We start from the raw sequence: 20,730 nt of genomic DNA, 5'->3' as shown, positions 1-20,730 counted from the left end.
AACCACTCTGAGCAAAGAGCAAACCCTCCTCCTGCTCTGCTGGTAGTAAAATGCCCTTCATGCCCAGGCCTGCAGTAGCCATGGAGCTCGGAGCTCCTGTACACACCTTGGGTCCCTGCAGTCAGCGCGCATCACCACTGCCTCCCCAAGTTCTGCCTCTCCAGTGTGAGCTGGCTAACCTGCCTCTAGGCTGTTGAATCCTGCACCCAGCCAGAGACCCCACAGCTTCCCAAACACCCCTGCTCTAAAGGGCTCCAAGAGGTTGCTGGAGAGTGCGGGGCTAGCCATCTGCTAATGCGAGTAAGTGCAGCCCGAGAGAGTGGTGGGCCACATGCTGGCCTGGGGGCTCTGCTCAAGGATTGCCAGGGACTGGGAGCAGCCCTTACCATCTCTGTGGTTCTCTAGGGGCAGCTCCGGCTCCTGGCTGCAGGGGCCCTTCTCCACCCTGCCCCCAGACGTGGCTCCTCCCCAGGGCTCCTGCAGCACAGGGGGCCCACTGTTGTTGCAGTTGTTGGTGGACAAGGCCAGCAGTGGGTGCCTGACCAGGGGGCTGCTGGGCTGGGCCTGCAGGGAGTCGAGTTCACAGGTCCTAAGAACCACATTTCTTGAAGGAGGCATGGGAATGTCCACAAGCTCTCCCTGGTCACCTGGCCTGCAGGGTCCGGCCAGGGCTGCATTCCCATGAGACACAGGTGAAGTGGTTTTCCTCGAAGAGGACAGGGTTGGCACCCAGTCGTCAGGGGTGAGGGAAGCGGTTGGCTGCTGGGCCTGACAGACCTCTGCCTGGGTCTGTTGGGAGGAAGTGCAGACAGTTTCCAGAGACAGGTGGCTTTCTCTACCCTGGGCTTGTCTGCCTGGCCATGAGGATCCCAACTTCATGCAAGAGGTCGTGGCAAAGACTTTCCAGCACGGAGCCCGGAAATCCACGGGCTGAGCACGGTGACTTCCTAGTCCTGGTCCAGGCTGCCACTGGGACCCCAGGGAAGCCCTTTTAGATTCCAGGGCTGGAGGCCTTGAGAAAGCATCTCCTCTGGGAAACAGAGTCCCCTCAGGCATCTGCCCTCTGCCCTCTTGCCCCTCATCTCCAACCTCCAGGTGATCAACTGCAGACAAGTAGCACAGGGCCTGAGGGATCCCCGGCAGCTCTGTTTCTGCCTTTTGGAACTTCCTGGGGCCTCCTCGAGGCCTGGAGCCCTGCAGGCGGGGGCGGCTGGCCTTGCCAGGCTGAGGGGTCCCCACCTCCTCACTGTCGGTCCTGCAGCTGTCGGAGGTGTCCGTGCTGTCCAGGGCAGAGTCCACCTCCTCGTGGCGCAGTGGGTGGCCAATGTGCGTTTCCTGGATGCGATCTGTGCAGAGCCCCTGATCAGCAGGGAGGAGCCTGACTGGGGTGCTAGGACCCCGAGAGCTGAGGGGCTCCGCCTGTACCTCCTCCACCCCACAGGCAGCCTCGCATTCCTGGAGTACCCGGGGACCTGGGGGTGCCTGCCCCTGGCCAAGGTGTGGGTCCTCCATGCGGCTGCTGCAGGCGCAGCACTTCCCCTCGCTGCCCGGGGCGGGAGGTGGTGCCAGGAGGCCCCTCTGGTCCTGGCTGCCCACAAGCCTGCAGAGGGTCCCTTTGCCCCCGTCCCTGCACCGGCAGCCCCCACTGATGTAGTGGGCGAGGTCAGGCTTGCAGCGCAGGGGGCCCCGATCCACCCTTTGCAGCGCGGAGCTCAGCACCTGGCGCTGACGCTGCTGCAGCCTCTCCAGGTAGCGGGACTCGGCGTCGCGGGCCGACTCATCCTCAAAGCGGACGTGGGATGGCGAGGTGCCGGGCTTGGCCCACTGCCCGCTGCTGGACTCTCCGCTGGAGGAGTCACTCGTATTCCCATTCTGGAGGTTGTCTCTGAAGGCAAAGGACATTCTCGGGTCCAAGGCTGGGCTTCTCCTGCCATCTCTGATGGGGAGACAGGAGAGTCGTCACCACAGGAAGATGGGGAGAAAAGCACCTTGGGGCACAGGTGCCCCATGGCAACTACCACCCTAAAGTTACCCCAAATCAGGTTTCCTGGGGGGTCAGGCAGCAAACCAGAGCAGCTTAGGAGCCCATCCTGATCCTGAGACACACTAACAAATTATTTACATTTGGCTTCCCTGTTGCCTGGCTCAGCCTGTGTTAAAATGAAACATCATTAAGCTCAGGACTGTACTGAGGATGATAGGAAGTCCTGTGCTGGGTGTGCGTACGCGTCCTGAGGACATGAGCCTGGCCATCATGGGCATCTGGTGCGATGAAGGAACTGTGGCAAAACAGAGTTATTTGTTATAAAGCTTCAATGCGAAGAGGGTATTTTAAGTCTCTATGGAGACTGTGTGGGACCTGAAGTCAGGGTTTCTAAGCATTCGTGCTCCCAGAACATTTCCATTTGGGCTTCCTAATCATCTTGCTTAGACAAAACTTAGAGAGTGGCAAAACTATTGTTTCTCTTTGGACTTTTCACCCTCTGTTCCCACGTGGCTCCCGCCCTTTCGCAGTCTCATACACACTCTCATCTGAACAGGCTGTGGCAGTTACTGTGCAAGCAAGAGTCCACATCCTTTCGTGCTCTGGGAGACACTGTGGCTGGTGGTCAACTCCTGCTCTGCTCAAGAAAATAAATGTCACCTGTGAGGCCCACTGACCATTCCGTAGCAAAGGCTAGTAAGGACCATACCTCTCCCTTCCTTTCCCCTGCAGCAGCCTCCCCACCAATCTAAGTGTTTGGGATTCACCACATTTCTCTCATTTTTCACTTTTATCACTCACACTGGACCCCTCCGTGCTCTCACCCAGCCCCTCTGCCCCCATCAGCTGGCCCTGGTGGAGTACTGCTTTATCACACCAGCCCCCAAGGAGGCACAGGATCAAGTTCAGTCTTTGGGGTAAAAATACAGGCCCTCCACATTCCTCCCTGCTTTCCTCTCTGTCCCCCCACTCACTTGTAGGGCCTCCAGGCTTCTCACCCTGCCCACCTCATGCAGCCCTCCCACCACTGTTTACTGGACTCTTTCTTAACCTGCCCACATTTGAATCCTCTCATTAAATCTTAGCTCTCATATAGACACCATGTGTGATAATTAATTTATATGTCAACTTGGCTAGGCCAAGGTGCCCAGTACTTGATCAAATGTTATTCTGGGTGCTTTTGTAAAGATGTTTTTTTGGATATAATTAACATTTAGATTGTGGCCTTCAATTAACGCTGCTATCCTCTGCGATACGGTGGCCTCATCCAATGTTGAAGGCGCTGTTAGAACAAAGGCTGATCTCCCCTGAGCCAGAAGCATTCCGCTGTCAAGACTGCCTCTGTATTTGAACTGCAACTCTTCCTGGATCTCAAGCCTGCCAACCTACCCTGAAGATTTTGGACTTATCAAGCCCCGATGATCACATGAACCAGTTCCTTAAAATAAATCTTTCTTCCTTTACATATACACACGCATCCTTCAGTTCTTTCTCTGCAGAAACCTAACTAATAATAAATCTCCCTCCTCTCAACACCTGTACCAGCCACTTGTCATCACAGGTTAGTGCTGGAAGGGCCTGCCTTGAGCACATGGTCCTTCCTCATTCCTACAAAGGAGTGGTCACCTGAGACAGTTCATGGACTGACCAGCACCTGAGCAGCTGGGAAAAGATTAGCTGTAAGAAGTTTTTCTCCCTCAGAAGGAGCAATGAAAACAGAACTGGACACTGACCATGCTGGTGGTCACGCCCTGTCTGCAGACAGGAGCCTCTGTTTTAGGGATCTGCTACTTTCTTCCAATTACCCAGAAATGTACCCCTGTAGACAGTTTTCTATGCTGGCATACTTTCTGTGTTATATCAACTGTTTTTAGTCCTCCAAAGCACCTCTGAAGCTTTCCCTGGCTAAACCCTCCTTCTCCCCTTCCATCTACTGTAAGAATTAAACTCAGCTTCAACACATACTCTACATGGCACAATGCTCAGGCTTGTCCTGACAGTCCAACAACATATAATGAAATGTGTGTGGAGCAGCCAGTGGGTTTACTAATCCCTCCTCTAACTGGATGCTTCAGTGGTTCTGGAAGAAGGATACCAGTGCTCTCAAAAAGGCTGCCTTACGATGGATTCCTTCCTCACCAGATTTACAGCTACCCAATAGAAGGAAAAGCATGGTATGCAATTAAAAGGAAATGAATCCAGATAAGAGCAGGAAGAAACCACCTGTACTTCACAATTACTGTTAAAACATGCCATGTTAAATCCTCCCTAAATCCTACAGCCTACAAGTGCCATGGTGCCTGTGCTGGGGGCCTCCCTGGAGTCTGACACGAGGCACTCACTAGGTGCCTACACTGCCCTGTGGTGCCATGGGCAAAGGGAGCCTGCATACCTGCCGCTACTCCTGACTCCAGAATCTTTCCCCAGTTAGCTCTGCTCCAGGAGAAATTTTTTTTTTTAAGAAACTATTGCTAAGCAAGTAGATCTGCCTGCTCTGAGAGCTAAGCAGATCCTCTGCTTATAAGGGCCGCACTGTGGAATATTGTAGAGTTTGATTGATTTTCTGCTTGTTTCACCTGAACCTGTGCTGATGACAATCTTTTGTTGGTGACTGTGAAGCCCTGGAGCCCCTGAGGAGCCCTCCCGCATGTGTGTCTCATTAGCCTTTCAGGCTCCGAGGAAGGGACTGTGGGACAATCACTCTCGTGGGGTGACTGTCCATGTGGGGTTTCCATGTCTGCTCTCCAGAGCATTCTTGCCTGGGAAAGGAAGACTCCGGCCAGAGAAACAGCATCACCAGCTCCCCTGACATGCACCAAGGGGAGCCCTACCAAGAAGCTCTACTCTTGCTGCACAGGTAGGATGCCCTCACTGGCCAGGCCTCCCAAAGCAGGGAAGGACCCCAAAGCAGGGAAAGCCTCCCATGAAGGGAAGCCCCCCCAATGCAGGGAAGGCTCCCCAAAGCAGGGAAAGCCCCTGGTGCAGGGAAGGCCCCCTCAGTGCAGGGAAGGCCCACTGGGAGATTTGGTACACAGGCTTAGCTATGACAACCCCTGCGCAGGCCCCGGAGGGCAATGCCCTGCTCTGCTGACAGGATGCAGGCTGTACTTTCTGTGGAAGGAAAAAAAACACCCAGCATTAGAGGCAGTACATTCTTAATAATAAGGGGATCCGGTTCCTTTCAGCCACATCAGTAACCTTAACTTCTACATATAAGATGGTGAATTGAGCCAATCTGGAATTCACGCCAAAGGCGTGAAATAACACTTTTTGTCTAACCTTCAGCTCAGTTGTTGAAACCTAGTGGCCTCCACCAGCAGTGCTGGGAACGGTGTGCAAAGTTTCCGTGAGGACTCTGGAGACAAGCGTGGAGCTGATAAGGCACTTCCGCAGCAAGCAAACTCCATACCTGCGCCAAGCTCCCCGAGGTGAGGCGCTGAGGCACCACCACAGTCCCCCGTCTCCGAGAGGACTCTGTCTGCCTCAGAACCTGGACGTGAACAGCCTCCATGGGAAGCTCCTTCCCGAAGGCCCACTTTCTGTAATAATGCTGTCTGGACAACACAATCAACACAGCCTACACAAGCGCTGCAGTCTCATCACAGCCACGAACTGACAAAGGACAACAGCACCTATGGCGTCACCTTTCCAGGCCCTGCAATGTGCTGGCATGTTCTGCCTTTCAGATTAGGAACACCAACCTAGGGGTGCCAGTTCCCAAAACAGCAAGAGATTGTGTTTCTAGGAGCTGCTCAATTTCTACATTGACTTGCTTCCAGAAAACGTAGCTATTGATATCTTTTTGCCTCCTGGAAAAGCCTGTCTATTCAGGCTTGCCCCAGCCACCTCCAGTCAGATCTAGGATAAAGGCCTTCTGGAGATCTGCCTGTGCCCCCCCTTCCATCCATCTTTCACCAAGCTGCTCTTTGGAAGGAGTAATGCCTCTGGGCTGGAAGGGGAGGGGGTAGCTTCTGCATCTGACTGAGGCCTGGGGCCTGTGTGGCATCTCCATGTTAACTCAGCATGGCTCTCTAGGGTGATTTGACAAGCATAACCTTTAGAAGCATCTGTAGCAAGCCATCTGGCATTGATTTTTCAACTACACTCTGAGGATTCACCAGTGCTGCCAAGTCAAAGTAATTCTTTTCTGGACACAGCAGCTGCTAAAGTGGGTCACCTTGCATTTCTACAGCATTTCTACAGCCAGGGGACAGCCTGGCAAAAGGGAGCCTACTTTAAGGTGAGTGACTGGAGCTGTGAGCTGCTGACATGATAAGAGAAGTATCCAAGAGTCTGTTCACAGAGCCCAGGCTGTTTTGCCGAGAGTCTTGCCTATTTTGAGGCTACCCAGTGCAACCTAAGTACCTGCAGAAAGTGCAGTGGGAAGGTTCTGTGAAAGTCTGAGGCTCCAGGCCCCATGCATATGTGGGAAAGAAGACTTAGCATGTTTCAAAGAAGCCATACCCATTCCTAAGTATTGCCCTCCAGTCAGAGGGACACAAGGCACAAAATGTGGAAATCAAAGGGTAGCCTATGTGGCACCTCTTGCCAGGATTTAGGGTCTCCTGAGCCCCTCTGCTAAGCGTCACAGTGCCAATGAACACAGAGGCAGGCCACAGCCCTCTGCTCATGCTGGTGCCATGAAGGCCCTCAGCCTTCAGAGTGGGCTCAGCATCCCCCATCAAGAGCACATAGGCCAGTTCCACTGAGAATCCTCATTCCCTGTAGTGCCCTGTGTTGACAGAAACCAGCAGACCCAGCAAGCCCACTGTCCCAAGGAAGCCATGGGCCTTGTCAGCCACAAAGACGGTCCTGCTTGGGCCTAGAGCAATTTGGCATGGGCTGGCAGGCTCTTCGCAGGCCCAGGTGTACCCGCTCTGGTGTGATAAAATCTACATGTAAGTGGTTCCTTGAGGAGCATGGTACACGGAACAGATATGATGTTGGGGTGAGATGTCACTCAGGGAGCAGCCATATATGTGAAGTTCTGGTCTGAATGTCCTTGAACTTGTTCTTTTCCTGTCTCTTCATCCCTGATGAGCTCACCTCCACCCATGGCTCCAGCATCATGAAATCATCATAGTGCCCAAATCTGCGGTTCTGACCTCCTTCCTCCTCTACAGATCCCCTATCCAAGTGCCTGATAAGTATCTCAAAGGATGTTCTGTGGGCAACCCCTCCAAAGCCTGACCCTGCACCTAGGCTTTACCCTTTGGCTAAGACTCCACGAACCTCCAGATACCAAGTCAGAACCCTGGGCTCTGTCCTGGATGCCTCCCCTTTCCCTACTTTCCACATCTAGTTAATTACATAATTAAGGGGTAACACTCACATCATACTCACTACCTGCCAGGTGCTGTTCTAAAACCTGACATGTATTAATTCATATGACCCTCACAACAACCTTTGAGACTGGCACTATTATAATTCCCACTTTGCAGATGAGGAAACTGAGGCACAGACACTTCCCCAAAGCCTGTAAGTGGCAGAGCCAGAATTTAAACCCAGCAGTCTGGTTCCACATTCTTAAGTACTTCTCTGCTGCCCCATTAAGCCTGCTTATTTCTGGGTTTTGGCAATCTCGTCTCTACCCCCTCCTCACTGCCCCCAGTCCCCCGTGTCCAACACATCCCTGTGTCCAGAATGGTTCTCCTGAAATGCAAATGCGATCTGCTTCCACCCGCTTCAAATCCTTCAGTGGCCCCCAGCTGTCAGGACGACATCCAAATTGTCCTGCCCATGACCAACGCCCACTAAGCGATACAGCCTTCATGCCCCACCCCCCAGCATGTCCCGGACTCCAGCCCAGCCTAACCCTGAGCACAGTGCTTCTGCCCTGGGAGGCTCACCCTGACCTCCTTCATGTGCCCAGTGAGTATGCGCATCTCTTTCAAGCCCCAGCTTAGAGGCTACCTCCTCTCAGGCCTCCACGTCCTTTCCAGACATGCACGCACATCTTTCCTCCTCTACACCACGGTCCACAGCATTGCTACCGATCTGTTTGCCCATCTTCCTCCCTGGACACTGTGATCTCTGTCCCCCCAGGGGGCTTAAAGTATGTTTTATTCATCTTCCAGTCCTCAGTGCCTGACACTCAGTAGGCCCTCAGTAAAGCTATGTTGACTAAATGAACTGAAACAAGTGCCTGACATGGGAAACACACACACAGACAGTCAAGAGGAGTGGACAGTGGCATTCTGGCTAGATCCCATCTCTTCTCCCCACCACAGCCTGCTCAGGCCAACCTGGCCTGGGCCCCACTCACCGGCTGCCCTGGGCAATGGTGGGCATGATATCATGGCTGGCACGGAGGGGCCGGGTCCTGGCCTTCATGCGGGCATGCTGCAGCAGATGCGTGGCCTCCTCATGCCTGGGGCTCAGGACAGGCTCCGACTTGGGACCAAAGGTCCTGCAGAGTGGCACGCCGGCCAGAGAGGTGGGAGAGGGATTAGAAACAAATAACATGGATTAGGAGGGCTTTAACAGTGTCGAGCACAGCTGTGCCAGAAAAGCCCTGCATGTGCCGCCTTCCTCATCTGGCTTCTACACAGACGGCACCCAGCCTGGGGCCTGGGACCGGGATATGGCCCCCGAGTGACTCCGGACAGGTCCAGGGAGCTGGCCCACTTTGGACATCTGCTCAGGGGCTGGAGGGAGAGACCTCAGGTGGATCTAGAAAAGGGTAGAGGAGTTTCCAGATTATTATTCTATTGTTCCTTCCCATGGCAGACAGCAGGAGTTATCTGGGAGGAGGGGAGAAAAGGGCCCAGGGTTGTTGGGCTGGGCCTGTGCCCAGCCAGATGGTCTTCCACGCTCCACCTCCCTCTCTCCTTCTGTCTCCCTGCACTTGCACATACCCACGCAAGCTCACACAGCACCACCCTAAGCTCCCACCACAAACACAAGGAATCAGGGCTCTGCCCATCACAGTTCTGCTCCTGTGGGGGAATGACATTTTTCTAAGTCCTGGTGTTTTCTTGCCTCAGCCCTGATTAAAACGCATCAGGCATCAATTGAGGCCTGGGAGATATTAAGGTGGACCCACAGCAAGTCAGCAAATGGCTTGATTTTCATAATAATAAAGGTCCTTTACCAGGCCTCACCACCTACCAGAGATGCCACTGCCCCTGCCCCTGCCAGTCCAGAGCTACAGAAAACGACAGCAGCCCCTTTTCAAAGCCGTCTCCGGGACAGTGACATACAGCCAGCACCGGGTGACAGCAACGACAGCAGCTCCATGGCCCCCCCCACCAACACGTTTCTCTCCACGGGCCAAGGGCAGGTGCTCCCCCCACTTGACAGATGAGGGTGTTCCAAAGCAGAGGGGCCCTGGGCACCGTGCTCAAGGTCGGACATCAATCGTGAGCAGGGCAGACGACAGCCAGCCCCACTGCCTCCAGCATCCATCCCACATCCTGCATCCCCTCCCCTCCCTGGGTGCAGAGGATGTTCGTGGCGAGAGTCAGACACACTCTTCGATGGCACTTCAGCATCCCCCGTGACTGCCCGTCCTCACTGTCACAAACACTGGACCATCCTTACCAGGGAGGATCCACAGAAAGAGAACTCAGGAATGTGGAGGCTCAGCGGGGGCTCGATCTTGAACTGCAGCCTGCACAAGCCCACGCATTATCCACCCCATATATCACCTGAAGAAAGGGGCCTCATCCTGACAGGTGGAAAATAGCAAGTAGTTTCCTGGATGACAGAGACGCGAGTGGAAAATGCCACAACTCTCAGACCTCCTTGTCCGTCCTCAGACAAGCTCTGGGCAGTCTGATTGTGTCCTTGTTTCTTTCTTTTTCCAGTCATTCATCATTTGTACCTAATCCTGCTTTGGGGCCCAAGGAAAAAAAAGAACTGCTAGAATAAAGGCACCATCTGTGCCTCTGAACCCTGGCAGGGCCCAGGCACAGTTCTGGAACAGGAGTGTTTACTGGTGTGATGTGACAGTGAATCTCCAGGCCTGCTGCCCCGTGGAGCCTCCTCTGGCAGGAGAGGCCTCCCCGTACACAGCCCTCCGAGCCGGCAGCTCCTGCAGCACACTGCTAAGAGCAGCTGTGCCCCCTGGGGCTCCTGCGCCAACAGCAGAGATAATGAGGTTCCCAGCCCGAGAGACGCCCCTGCAGCCGCGGGCCTTTGGCTGCCGGCCCGCGCCTTCCAGTGACAGCTGTGGTTCCTCGGCTGTCAGAGGGCATTTGTCACAAGACCCGGTGGGCAGGCAGGAGGGCCCCCAGGCAGCTGGCCAGATGCTGCCAGGACTGGCCTTGCCCCCAGGTTTTTAAGCCATTTTCCAGCTTCACTGTTTCCTTTCTGCTCCCTCTACACAGAGCTGTTATTTTTTTTTTTTTTTTCCATCAGCTGCTCTGCCTTGGTTCCTGGCAGACAAAGCTGGTTTCTTCACTGATTAGAAAAGCAGGGCTTTTTGAGTGCCTGGAGGTATCCATGCAGTAGCAGCTGAGTGGCAGCCACCTTCACAGAGAGCAGAGAAGGTCAGCAGGGCAGGCAAGCCTGGTGGTCTTCCTCCCAAGAAGTGGGGGGCAAGCAGGTGCTGTGCTGCGGGGGGTTGTAGCTGTCCCAGCCTAACTGCCCACCTCCCAGCACTGCATCCTGCCGGCCCACCCAAGAGGCGCCACTGCTGCCAGGCAGACGGGTTCAGACTCTTCCATCTGAGGAAGACTTCCCAGTCTAAGCTGGCCATGGCCTCTGCCAAGGGCACACAGCCCTAGAGCCTAGCCCTTCCCACCGTGGACTGTAACCTACAATCCCAGCTCCCACACTTCTCCTGCAGATTTCCTCCGAGTTTCCTGCCAGGCAAAGGCAATTCTGCCTAAGAATAGCCAGCGTTCGCCACTCTCGAAAGCTTGCCTATCTGGGCCTCATTAGCTCAGCAGGTAAGGCAAAGGGAGAAAGTGGCTGAGTTTAGCTCACCCTGGGCCTGTTTCCCCATCTGTAAGCAGCAGGACTTGGGTAGGAGAGAGCATTCACACTGCTACCCTGTGAGTCTGGGTAGTCTGGTGTACCTCAGGGTGGGATGGGGACTTTGAGATCCTCTCCCTGGGGATTGACACCACAGATATTTGGTCCCAAAGAGCAGCAGTGCCTACAAAGAGCTGACTGTTGGCAGCAATTAGTTTCACGTGAGTATTCTTGCCCATCCCTCTGTCCCTCTAAACATCAGCATCCTAAACTGATTCCCAAGGACAAAAGGCAGCATGTGGCCCCCTCTCCCTCTGGTGTCCACCTAAGCCAGTCTCCCGGTGGAGAGACGGCTTAGCTCTGACCTCAGCTCCCCTCATAGCCAGGCAGGACGAGATCTCAAGTCAGGATAACCATCACTTCTCTCCTAGCCAGGGAGGTCAAAGGGCAGAGTGACCTCTTTCCACAGCTATCATAATCCTGGATTAAAGTAATAAGCTCTACCAAGTCTGGGTTTAAACCTTTCATTCCAGAAACAAAAATTAGGGAAAAAATTTGGAATGTAAACAGATCGGACATCTCCCAGATTCCAGGACAACAGGGAGAGGGAAATTATATAGTGTACAGAACATACATGAACGTTTTTGCCTAACATTTGTTCCATTTGACTACATTACCAAGCTTTTTGATGATCAGGGATAGAACTCTCCTGCTGCTATTCCATGTGCACTTGCCTGGATGAGGGGAAGAGGAAAGGAAGGCTGGGAACTGATTCTGGCCTGTGTGCTCCGTGGAGGCAGGGACCTCACCTTGGCCACACTACCACAGGCGCCCCTTTCCCAGGGCTGCAGGACCCTGACAGGACAGAGCCAACAGCAGTGGTGAAAGGCGTGGTTCTGGGGCACCTGCCCGGGCTCTAATTCTAGACTGCCACTTACTAGCTGTGGCACCCAGGCTGATTACTTAGGGGTTAAGCCTCACTTTCCTGACCTGCTAACTAAGGGCTCACATGTTAAGAGAGACTGATCCCCTTACTAGGGCTTAGCACTGGTCCAGGCACTTGGTAAGAGTCAATCAGTGTTAGCATTTATTATCATTAATGCTGTCATTATTAGCACCATTATTTTGTTAAGTTACCCTCAGACATTTGCTGTAGAAAGGATAGAGTCCCTACACATGAACTAAACTCACCTGCCGAAGAGATCACCTTGTCATCGTCTGCAAGGGGAAGATGTATTTGGAAGCAAAACCATCTGGAAGCCAATGAGGGTTTGGTGGTTTTGCTGTAAACAGCCCCTGGCAGGGCTCCACGGAAGAAGCAATTCCCACAGAATGGGGAGCAGGGGGCGAGAGAAGAGCTGCCCATATTACTACTGGAGACAATAAGCAGGCACTTCTCCCAGCAGAGACGGAAAGGCAGGAAGCCATCCAGATGGCTGCTGCACGATGTGCCTCATTTAACACCTTTGAAAGGATCTGGGTGGAGATGTACAGAGAGCTTCCCTAAGTCATCCACTTCTCACCTGGGGAAAGCAGGGCGGCTCTGGCCTTCTTGAGGAAGGCTACTGGGCTGGCCCCCAGTCAACACTAGCTGGCCTGTGTGTGTGGAGGCAGGTGTCCAGGCATCCCCTGAGAGCGGGCACCCCGGAGAGCAGGGGGCCTGCTCAACTTGGAAGGCTAAGGAGGGCAGCTTCTGCTTCTTGAATTCAGCCTGACTCCTCACAGATGAATAGTCGTGGGTGAATTAGCTTTCTCCAGCCTCTTCATGTGTAACCATCAGGAGCACCATGAGATTTTTGTGTGGGGGTGCATGGGAGTGTGATAATGACACAGCACGGAAGCTCCCAGAGGGACTAGCAGTGTCGGGGGGGCTTCCAGTGTGTGTCCTCGTGCTCCACCAGGGAGTTACAGCACAAAATGCTTCGGGGGCACAGGAAGCACTTGAAAACACTGGCAAGTGGTTAAATTTAATTTTTTCTTTTCAGTTTTAGTCTTGGTGGGTTTGGGAGTGGTAAGGGGGCTTTCCTTTAGTGTTCCTTTATGTCTGTATATCTGGCTCAGGGTGGGATGGAGGACGGTGCAGGATAAACAGGACAGGTGGGGGCTCTGCCATGCTTCCTTATGCCCTTGCGTTGCAGTGTCCTCAGGTAAACCTGTAGCCCTGAGAATCCTGGGGAGGTGCAGGAGGGTCTCTTCTCCCATGCCCATCCCTAGGACTCATCATGACCCCGATCCTAGGGGCCCAGAAGACCCAGAACCTGAGCAGCAAGCCAGAATGGCCTCTCAAGCCCTCACAAGGCTATATGGCATGTGTACCAGGCCACAGGGCACCGCGACGGCCCAGCACTGCCAAGAGATGAGGTCATCCTCTATGGAGGGAATGATGTGGCAGGAGGAAGATGGTTAGCGCTGCTCCATTTCCTACTGCCTTACTTAAAATCTAAATCCCTAGGCTCTCCACAAACAATTTCAGCCGGCCTTCTCACTGAATATCCCAGCAGTATCTATGCATTCCACCTCAGACCTCTCCCAGGCATTTCTGCAGCTCTCGCCCACCTGAACATCCTCTTCTGTTTCCATCCAGACCCTACCAAGCCCACACAGGCGTCTAGCCCTCACTGAGCCCTCAGTGAGCCTCCAGCGCATGTGCCTCAGCCAAATGTTCCTTGAGTGCCTGTTCTGTGCAGCTACCTTGCAGGCACCAGGTCCTGCACACAGAACAGCACTGTTCCTGTCCCCAGGGAGCTGCAGGAGGACAGCAACCAGCCACAGCTATGGCCAAAAGCTGGGGTGGGCAGAGCAGGCAATAAGAGCAAAAACCGGCAATTCCATCTGAAATAACACACAGCAGGCAGTTCACAGGACAATCTCTAAAAATGCTAATTAATACATCAACTTTTTAAAAGCCCAAGAGTTTCTCACAGCTATGGGTCTGATCACTTGAGCCACAGGCCCAGCCTCAGAATTCTTGAGGACTCCCTGCATGCCCTTTACATTGAAGCAGTAACCATTGTGGACATAATTAAATACATGTTGTAATGGGTTGACATGGTTATTTGACTGCAATACTAAACTACATGTGCTAAACCTGACTGAGTGTGAAGCAGGACCTTTCACACCCCAAACCCTGAGAAGATCTGAGGGCCTCACATCCCAATTGACATCCTGGACCCCTCCAGCATGGCCAACCTGGTGCATGGGCACCATCTCAGAACACTCCTATGCCCAGGGTCCCAGGCCCCTCAGTACAGACACCAAGCCCCAGGCCCTGGTCCCATGTGGCACTCCTGGAGTACAAAGCTGAGAGAAGTGTGCTTTATTTCAAAGGTCTCCTGGGAAGTTCACCTCCACAGAAGTGGCATCAATATATCCCCTCCCTTAGGGAAGGGCTGCAGCCCTGCAGGTACCACTTTGCTGTCTCCCCAGGAGATTCAGAACAGAGCCAACTGAGGAGCCCATTCTAGGGGGCCTCCAGACACGGCTGACCTTCCCCCCACCCCTGAACGAGGCACGTTCTCTGGCCCTTCAGCCTGGTGTCTACTCAGCAAGGGCCGGACTAGACTGAGAAGGTCAATGGGGCACTCTAAGTGACCTTCCAAACAACCCACCGGACAAAGTTTTCCCCATGTCAACTCTATGCTGGGATATATGCTTGGCAGAGTCCTAAAGCCCACTAAGGCACCTTCTCCCTCTGTCTACATACACACATACACACACGTGTACACACACAGATTCACACACACAGATACACACACGATACAGATACACATAGATATGCACGCACACACACGCCCATGATGTACATACACATGACACTATACACAGACACACACACACCCGCACACCTTGCACCAGCACAGCCGACGTGAACCCTGAAATACTGCAGACGGCCTGGCAGGTTAAACACAGTCCAGAAATCCCCATCCTGAGGACTCCACACAAATGCCATCTCCTCGCAGGACTGGGGGACAGTCCCTCCCTACCCCACGGTTGAGGTTCTTTCCTCTAAAATGGATGTTTTTATTTATTATCCAGCAGGGGAGTCAGGAGCTGTGACTTCTTCTTAGAGTGACCTCTGCACAGACCCCCAGGGGCAGCACCGTGCAAATGGACCCTTCTCCCAGCCAGGGAAGGGGTGCTATGCGTGCTGGAGGGAAGCAGCAGCTGCTGGAAGAGGAGGCACCTCTCCCCAGGAAGTGAGGTGCATCTGCCCAAGCTCTGGGCTCCCTGGGGAAGGAGGTGGGACAGGGAGGGGACAGGGAATCTTAGGACTACTGACCTTTCTGCAGCCACACTCCTCCACACTTGCTTTTTGACGATTTTCACAACCATTATCTCACTTTAGCCTCACAGCGTTCTGTAAAGTAAACCAGACAGCTGCTTTCTGGCTCACTTTAAAGACACAGAGGCTGGGGCAGGGGCAATGACTCCCAAGAACGCAGAGCAGGTGGTTCGCAATGCCCTTTGCACTGTGCCCCTGAGCCCCAGCAACTCTGCCCATGAAGCAGGCAGGCACCAGCCTGGCGCACTGGGGTGACTAGCACCTTTTAGAAAGTCTCAGTGATTCTGATCCCCAGCCTGCTGGCCACTGGTCTCGGGTGCAGGGTTTGCATGCCATCTTGCTTTCTTGAGATTTCCTACTCTGCTGGGGGAATGGAGAACAGCGAGGAGGGAAAGAGAAAATGTGTGCCCTGAGCTCTTACCTGTTCTGGTCTGAGTCCTGCAGTGAGATGCCTGAATCCCAGTCCGCGTCCCCTGCTGGTCGGTCTAGGACCCAGAACAGAAGCAGAAATGAGGGCAGAGCCAGAAACTGGGATCTCAGCTGACACTTAATGACTATGGAGGAGAAAAGTTTCTTGGGAAGTAATTTATTGCCCAGATAAATCTGACCCCTGCCCGTGTCTCCGCCTGAGAAGCAGTGGCACAGCCCATCCCGGGGACTGCTGGTGGGCATTGCCACCGGCTGAGGGGACCGCGTGGGTCTTCTCAGGTAAGGGGTGAAGATGAACTTTTGGAATGGGGAGACTTGCCTGAACACTTGCACGGCCCAGTGGTGCTACCGCTAGATGTGACCCACCAAACAGAAGCTGGACCTCTCTGAGGGAAGGGGGTCCTACCAAGAGGCTGAGGACCCCTGGGGGCCAAGGGCATGTCACTGGAGGGAGAGACAAGAACCCACTCTGGAGAAGGCTACAAGCCACAGGGCAGAAGTCATGGTAGCCTCCACCATGGGGCACCACAGGCGACTCGAGCAGAAGGGCTAGTGTGAGGGGGCAAAGCCAAGAATCACAGGACGTTGGTGGCTTCGGTGACAGGCAGCTGTGCTGTCCTCCTTCCCCACCCTGCCCCTCTGTGGGTCCCCTCCTCCCCTTTCTTCTCCCCGGATTCCCCATGCTGCCCCGCCACCCAGACCCACAGAGCAAGCCTCACCTGCTGCAGCTCCGTCCCAGGATGGAGACCAGGCAGGGATTCCCACCTTGGGGGGAACACGCCCCCCGACACTTAGCACCTCCTGCAGCTGACGACGGTTTCTCTCCACCCGGTCAGACAAGGACAAGGCATTGCCTCCAGTGCCCGGAGCCCCCAAGTCTCCAGCTCTCCAGAGCCCCACAAGCAGGGCTGGCCTGGGGACACAGTCCTCCTCAGAGGTCAGAGACAAGCTGTCCAAGTCTCTCCCTGTGACTAGACCATCCTGAAGGGGATATGGCCTTCCTTCCCTCAGGTTGGGCATGTGCGTGCTTCTGTTACAAGGACCGGGGCCCTCAGGCTGGCCTGGAGTGCTTCTGTGGATGGGGCTCTCTGGCAAAGAGTCGGGCCCTGGCGGCAAACCCCTCTCGTGGTCAGGCAGCGTCCATACTGCTTCTGGAGGCCACAGGCTCCTCCCATTCCAGTGATGGAGCCCAGGAGCAGGCGGCCTGGGAGGGCTGCGGCCCCCATTCCTGGCGGGTTCCTCCTCATTGCCGCTGCTGTCCAGCTGCCCGTTGGTCAGGTTCTGAGCGTGGAGGACCACCGCAGCATCTGGTTGGGAAGACCCCTCCGACAGGGTCCCAGTTCCACCCACCTTGACTCGCCTACATCTGAGTTTCTTAGAGGATGGGCGCTCATGGGAAGTGAGGCCTGGGCTCATCCCCAGTTTGCCTGTTGTCATCTTTTCCTTCAAGGCCCTCACCTTAGACTCCAGCACAGAGGGGCCTTGGAGCTGTGTCCCCCATGCCCTGGGAGGCTGGGGGACCATCAGGCTGGTTGTTCGGTCTTCCCGAGGACAGGACCAGGGTCCTGGAAGGTGTCCATCATCCAGCTGTGGTTCGGGGCCACTTCTCTCCATAGCTGAGGTCACCTCCATGGAGCTGGCTGTCCTGCTCCCTATGTTGGTCCCTCTGCAGGAGAAAACAGGTACATGTAGGTACGTCCCACTTGAAACAAACTGCATGCATAAATATCCTTAGACCCATCCCCTGGCTAGCTTCAACCACCTCCTGGGTCCCCAGTGTGCCCTGGTATTGAGTCCTCCCCAGACAAGAACAACTGGGGGAGACTGCAGGGATGACCTCTAGATAACATGAGAGCACTTCGAAAAGTACAAACCATTGGATGGTACAAAGAAATTGTTGTTGACTTTTTTCTTCCAAGTCTGAGCAATGTTCTAGTTTTTCTACCCCCATTTTACAGATGGGACATGATAAAGCTTCAAACAACTAATCCTCTGCCAAATGTGGAGACCATGGAGGCCAGTAAAAATGGGAGCCAGATTTCCCCATCCCTGGCCTCTTGCTTTGCTGACAGGTGGTCTCAGTATCAACACCTGCTAATACCCTACATGCTCTTCCCTTTCCGAGGACAGCCAAGGCAAATGATGGACTTGAGGAAGATACCACATAAGGTCGGATCCTCCAGTGAAGGGTGCCTCCCTGGGCACAAGCCGTAGGACTGCAGCATGGGACTGGGCTCAAAGGGGGGCCATGACCCAGTACTGACTCCTCTATCAGCACCCACTCTGTGACAGGCAGGTTTCAAACATACTCTCAAATAACCCTCACACAACTCTGCAAGAGTTGTTGTCCTCATTTTTACAGAAAAACAGGCACAGAGAGATTAGGTCACACAGGTGTTAAGGGGAGGGGAGGTTTGGAATGCAAAGCATCTCCTTCCAAGATCAGGACTCTCCCGCAGCATTCTGTCTGGAGAAGTTAAGTGACTTGCTAGAATTACAAAGCTCCTTGGTGACATATTTGATGTTTCTGTCTTCACAGGGAATGAAGTGACCAAGGGGTTCTATTTACCAAGTTACTCAGTGCACACATACATGCCACAGTGTCTATTTCTCCTGCTCTCTCAGAAAATGCTCTTTAAACATCCTACATGTAGATATGTCCCACTTGAAATAAACTGCATGCATAAACATCTATATTTACAGAAATTACAAATTAGGAGTTAATTATTCACTTCATATTGATTAAAGATTTGCTGTAGAATTCTCTATGGCAAGCCCCTCAATAGTTATTACTATTCAACTTATATGTGTTTCAGGAATGCACATATTTCATAAAGCAAAATACACACATAGTGCAAAATGTCACATCAGTTTTCAGACTGCAGAGTTTAATGAGTATCTTTAAGACGAGATTATTTCTCTACCAGGAAGTCTAGAATTGACCAACTTTCTCTGCAACCCAGCCACGGATTCCTCTCTGCTAAGGTTCAGTCCAGAAAACGGGGATTAGAAAGTGATAGGAGCAGTTTCTGTCGAATTAAAAGAAGTTTCTGAGGGTAAACTCCGGGACGGCATTCCAGACACAGCTCCTCTCGGGAGACCGTAAAGCCGGGCGCGCTCCGCAGCGGAACTTCGGGCAGCCTTCCGGGGAGGCTTGCTTGGGGCCGCCTGACCCTGTGGCCCAAGCGCTCTCTTGGCTCCAACTCAGAAAAGCTGGAATGAAGACGAACGTGCCGGCGCGCCTCCCGCGTGGAGACGTGGGCCGCAGGGATGCAGGCCGCCCCCCGCCCGCGTCCCCCGCCTCCGTACTCACCGGGGGCCGCCGCCGCCGGGCTCTGCCGCCTGCATCCCTGGAGAGGCGAGGCCCTCCTCCGCCCTCCTCCCGCCCAGGGGCTGGAGGCGCGGCCGCGGGCCCCCTCCGGGTCTGGGCAGCGGGAGCGGGGTCGGGCAGCGGAGGCTCGGTCAGGACTTTGCCACGGGGGCGAAGAGGCCCAGCGGGCGCCCTCCAGGGCGGGAAGGGACGAGAGGCGCGGAGCAGACAGGCGGGGAAGCGGAAGGGGCCGGAGAAGCGGGGCCTGCCCGCCCCCCGGCCCTCGCGGCCCCCCGCGCTCGTCAGCCCGAGCCCGGCGGGCCGGCCCCTCCCGGCGAGGGGCGAGCGCTACCGGACGTCCAGGGGCCGAGAGGGAAGGAGCGGCCCGGGCCGAGGCTGGGGACGGGGCCGTGTCGCGCGCGCGGGGCCTCGGGCCGCCTTCCGGGCTTCGGGCCTGACCCCGCGGCGGGCGAGCGGGAGGCCCGGGGAGGCCCGGGGCGCGCAGCCTGCGGCCGGCTCAGAACCGCGGAAGCTCCGAAAACCACGCTCTCCCGAGCTTCGCGGGAACGCGTGTAACTCTACACCAGGGGCCCGGGGGAGGAGGCTCGGGGCCGGGGCGGGGGAAGGAACGCCCTTTGTTCGGACTTGTCCAGAGGGGCCCTCGGCCCTCTCCGAGGTGCCCCCGTTTCCTCAGAGGGCAAGGTCACTTGCTTGGGCTTTTCAGAGGCGCGAGGGTAACCCAGAGCGGAGGTGGGTTCCGTCGCCCTGCCCGGCCCGGAGGAGAGCCTGGCGCCTGCCTGTCAGCGACTGGGCTAGAGGACCGGCTCTCGGGGTCCCGGGGACTCCTGGAGAGACGGCGTCATCGGTTCCAGACCTGGGAGCAAGTAGCAGCAACGGGCTTTACCTGAGGCTGTGGCTCAAACCGGCAGGCCTTGCTTTCTCCACCCACAGGGAGGTGACGGATCCTCACTTATTTCCAAACCTATTTTTCCACAAAGGTCGGGGAAACAAAAATAGACTTAGCACCGAAGAGATTCCGGAAATCCTTATAAAGGGAAATACGCCTTGGTGTTTCCCTCAGCCACCAAGCTTTACTCTTTAGCGTGGGCTGCTCTCCTGTTTGTACTTGGGCACTACAGTCACCATCTCGATACAGGTCTGGCAACAGAAAGGACCACAGGGTGCGCTCCATGCTGGCCATGGGAGGTGGAGTGGGACGTTTCCCGAGGAGGGCCTGCCTCTTGAGTAGGTGGGAGTTACCCTGCAGAAGGAGGGGCAACTGGGCAGGGCAAAAGCACCCAGGCCTGAGAACAGCTGTTTGGGGACCCTGTGGGTAGATTGGCCTTGGGCTGATTTCAGAACCTGAGAGATTATTTAGGGCAAACTATCTGTGTTACAGAACAGGCCCAAGGTCACACAGCAACCCTGGCAGTTGATGTCCAGAGTCTGGGGCCAATGCACTTGCAATTAATCCCTTTCACCCATATTCCCAGAGCAAGGGGGTCCTTCCACAGGGCATTCACCCCTGTTTTTGAGTACTTACAGCTTCATAATATAGTAAGGTGTCATTTATGGAGGTATACCCAGCACTGGGCTAAGCACTCAACCTTCCTCTCTCATATGGCAACCTTAAGAGATGGGTAGTGTTTATTGTCTCCCTTTTTTCAGATGTGGAAATAGGTGATCTGTCCAAAGTCGTAGAGCTAGAATGATGCAGACCCTGTGGAGCCCAAGACCCTCATGTCAACTGCACTGCACAGTGCTATCGTCAGCATTCTGCAAGTCAAACATAGAAATATTTTTGTT

At 54.6% G+C, this 20,730-nt stretch overlaps 1 protein-coding gene across 12 annotated transcripts in view; it reads right to left on the bottom strand.

Moving 5' to 3' along the window:
• KIAA1614 (KIAA1614 ortholog) overlaps window positions 1-20,296 on the bottom strand; it is a 33,543-nt gene extending 13,247 nt beyond the window's left edge. For 7 of the 12 annotated variants that reach the window (XR_008999365.1, XR_008999367.1, XR_008999366.1 and 4 more), the window contains exons 1-5: window positions 18,928-19,104; window positions 16,334-17,280; window positions 15,607-15,670; window positions 8,250-8,393; window positions 387-1,936 (exon numbers count right to left, since the gene is read on the bottom strand). Coding sequence is in view for 9 of the 12 variants with exons in the window: in XM_036905946.2 (XP_036761841.2) it covers window positions 387-1,936; window positions 8,250-8,393; window positions 15,607-15,670; window positions 16,334-17,280; window positions 18,928-18,962 (2,740 nt within the window). In the remaining 3 variants the exon portion in view is untranslated. Of the gene's footprint in view, window positions 1-386; window positions 1,937-8,249; window positions 8,394-15,606; window positions 15,671-16,333; window positions 17,281-18,927; window positions 19,105-19,828 lie in introns of those variants that run through there. The other 5 variants (XM_057507917.1, XM_057507922.1, XM_057507921.1 and 2 more) reach the window with 3 other exon arrangements.
• Between the last annotated feature and the right edge of the window lie 434 nt (window positions 20,297-20,730).

The sequence above is a fragment of the Manis pentadactyla genome, chromosome 9, assembly GCF_030020395.1.
Source record: "Manis pentadactyla isolate mManPen7 chromosome 9, mManPen7.hap1, whole genome shotgun sequence".
NCBI lineage: Eukaryota > Metazoa > Chordata > Mammalia > Pholidota > Manidae > Manis > Manis pentadactyla.
Note: the sequence above shows the minus strand (reverse complement) of the source record. Positions and strands in the feature narration are given on the sequence as shown.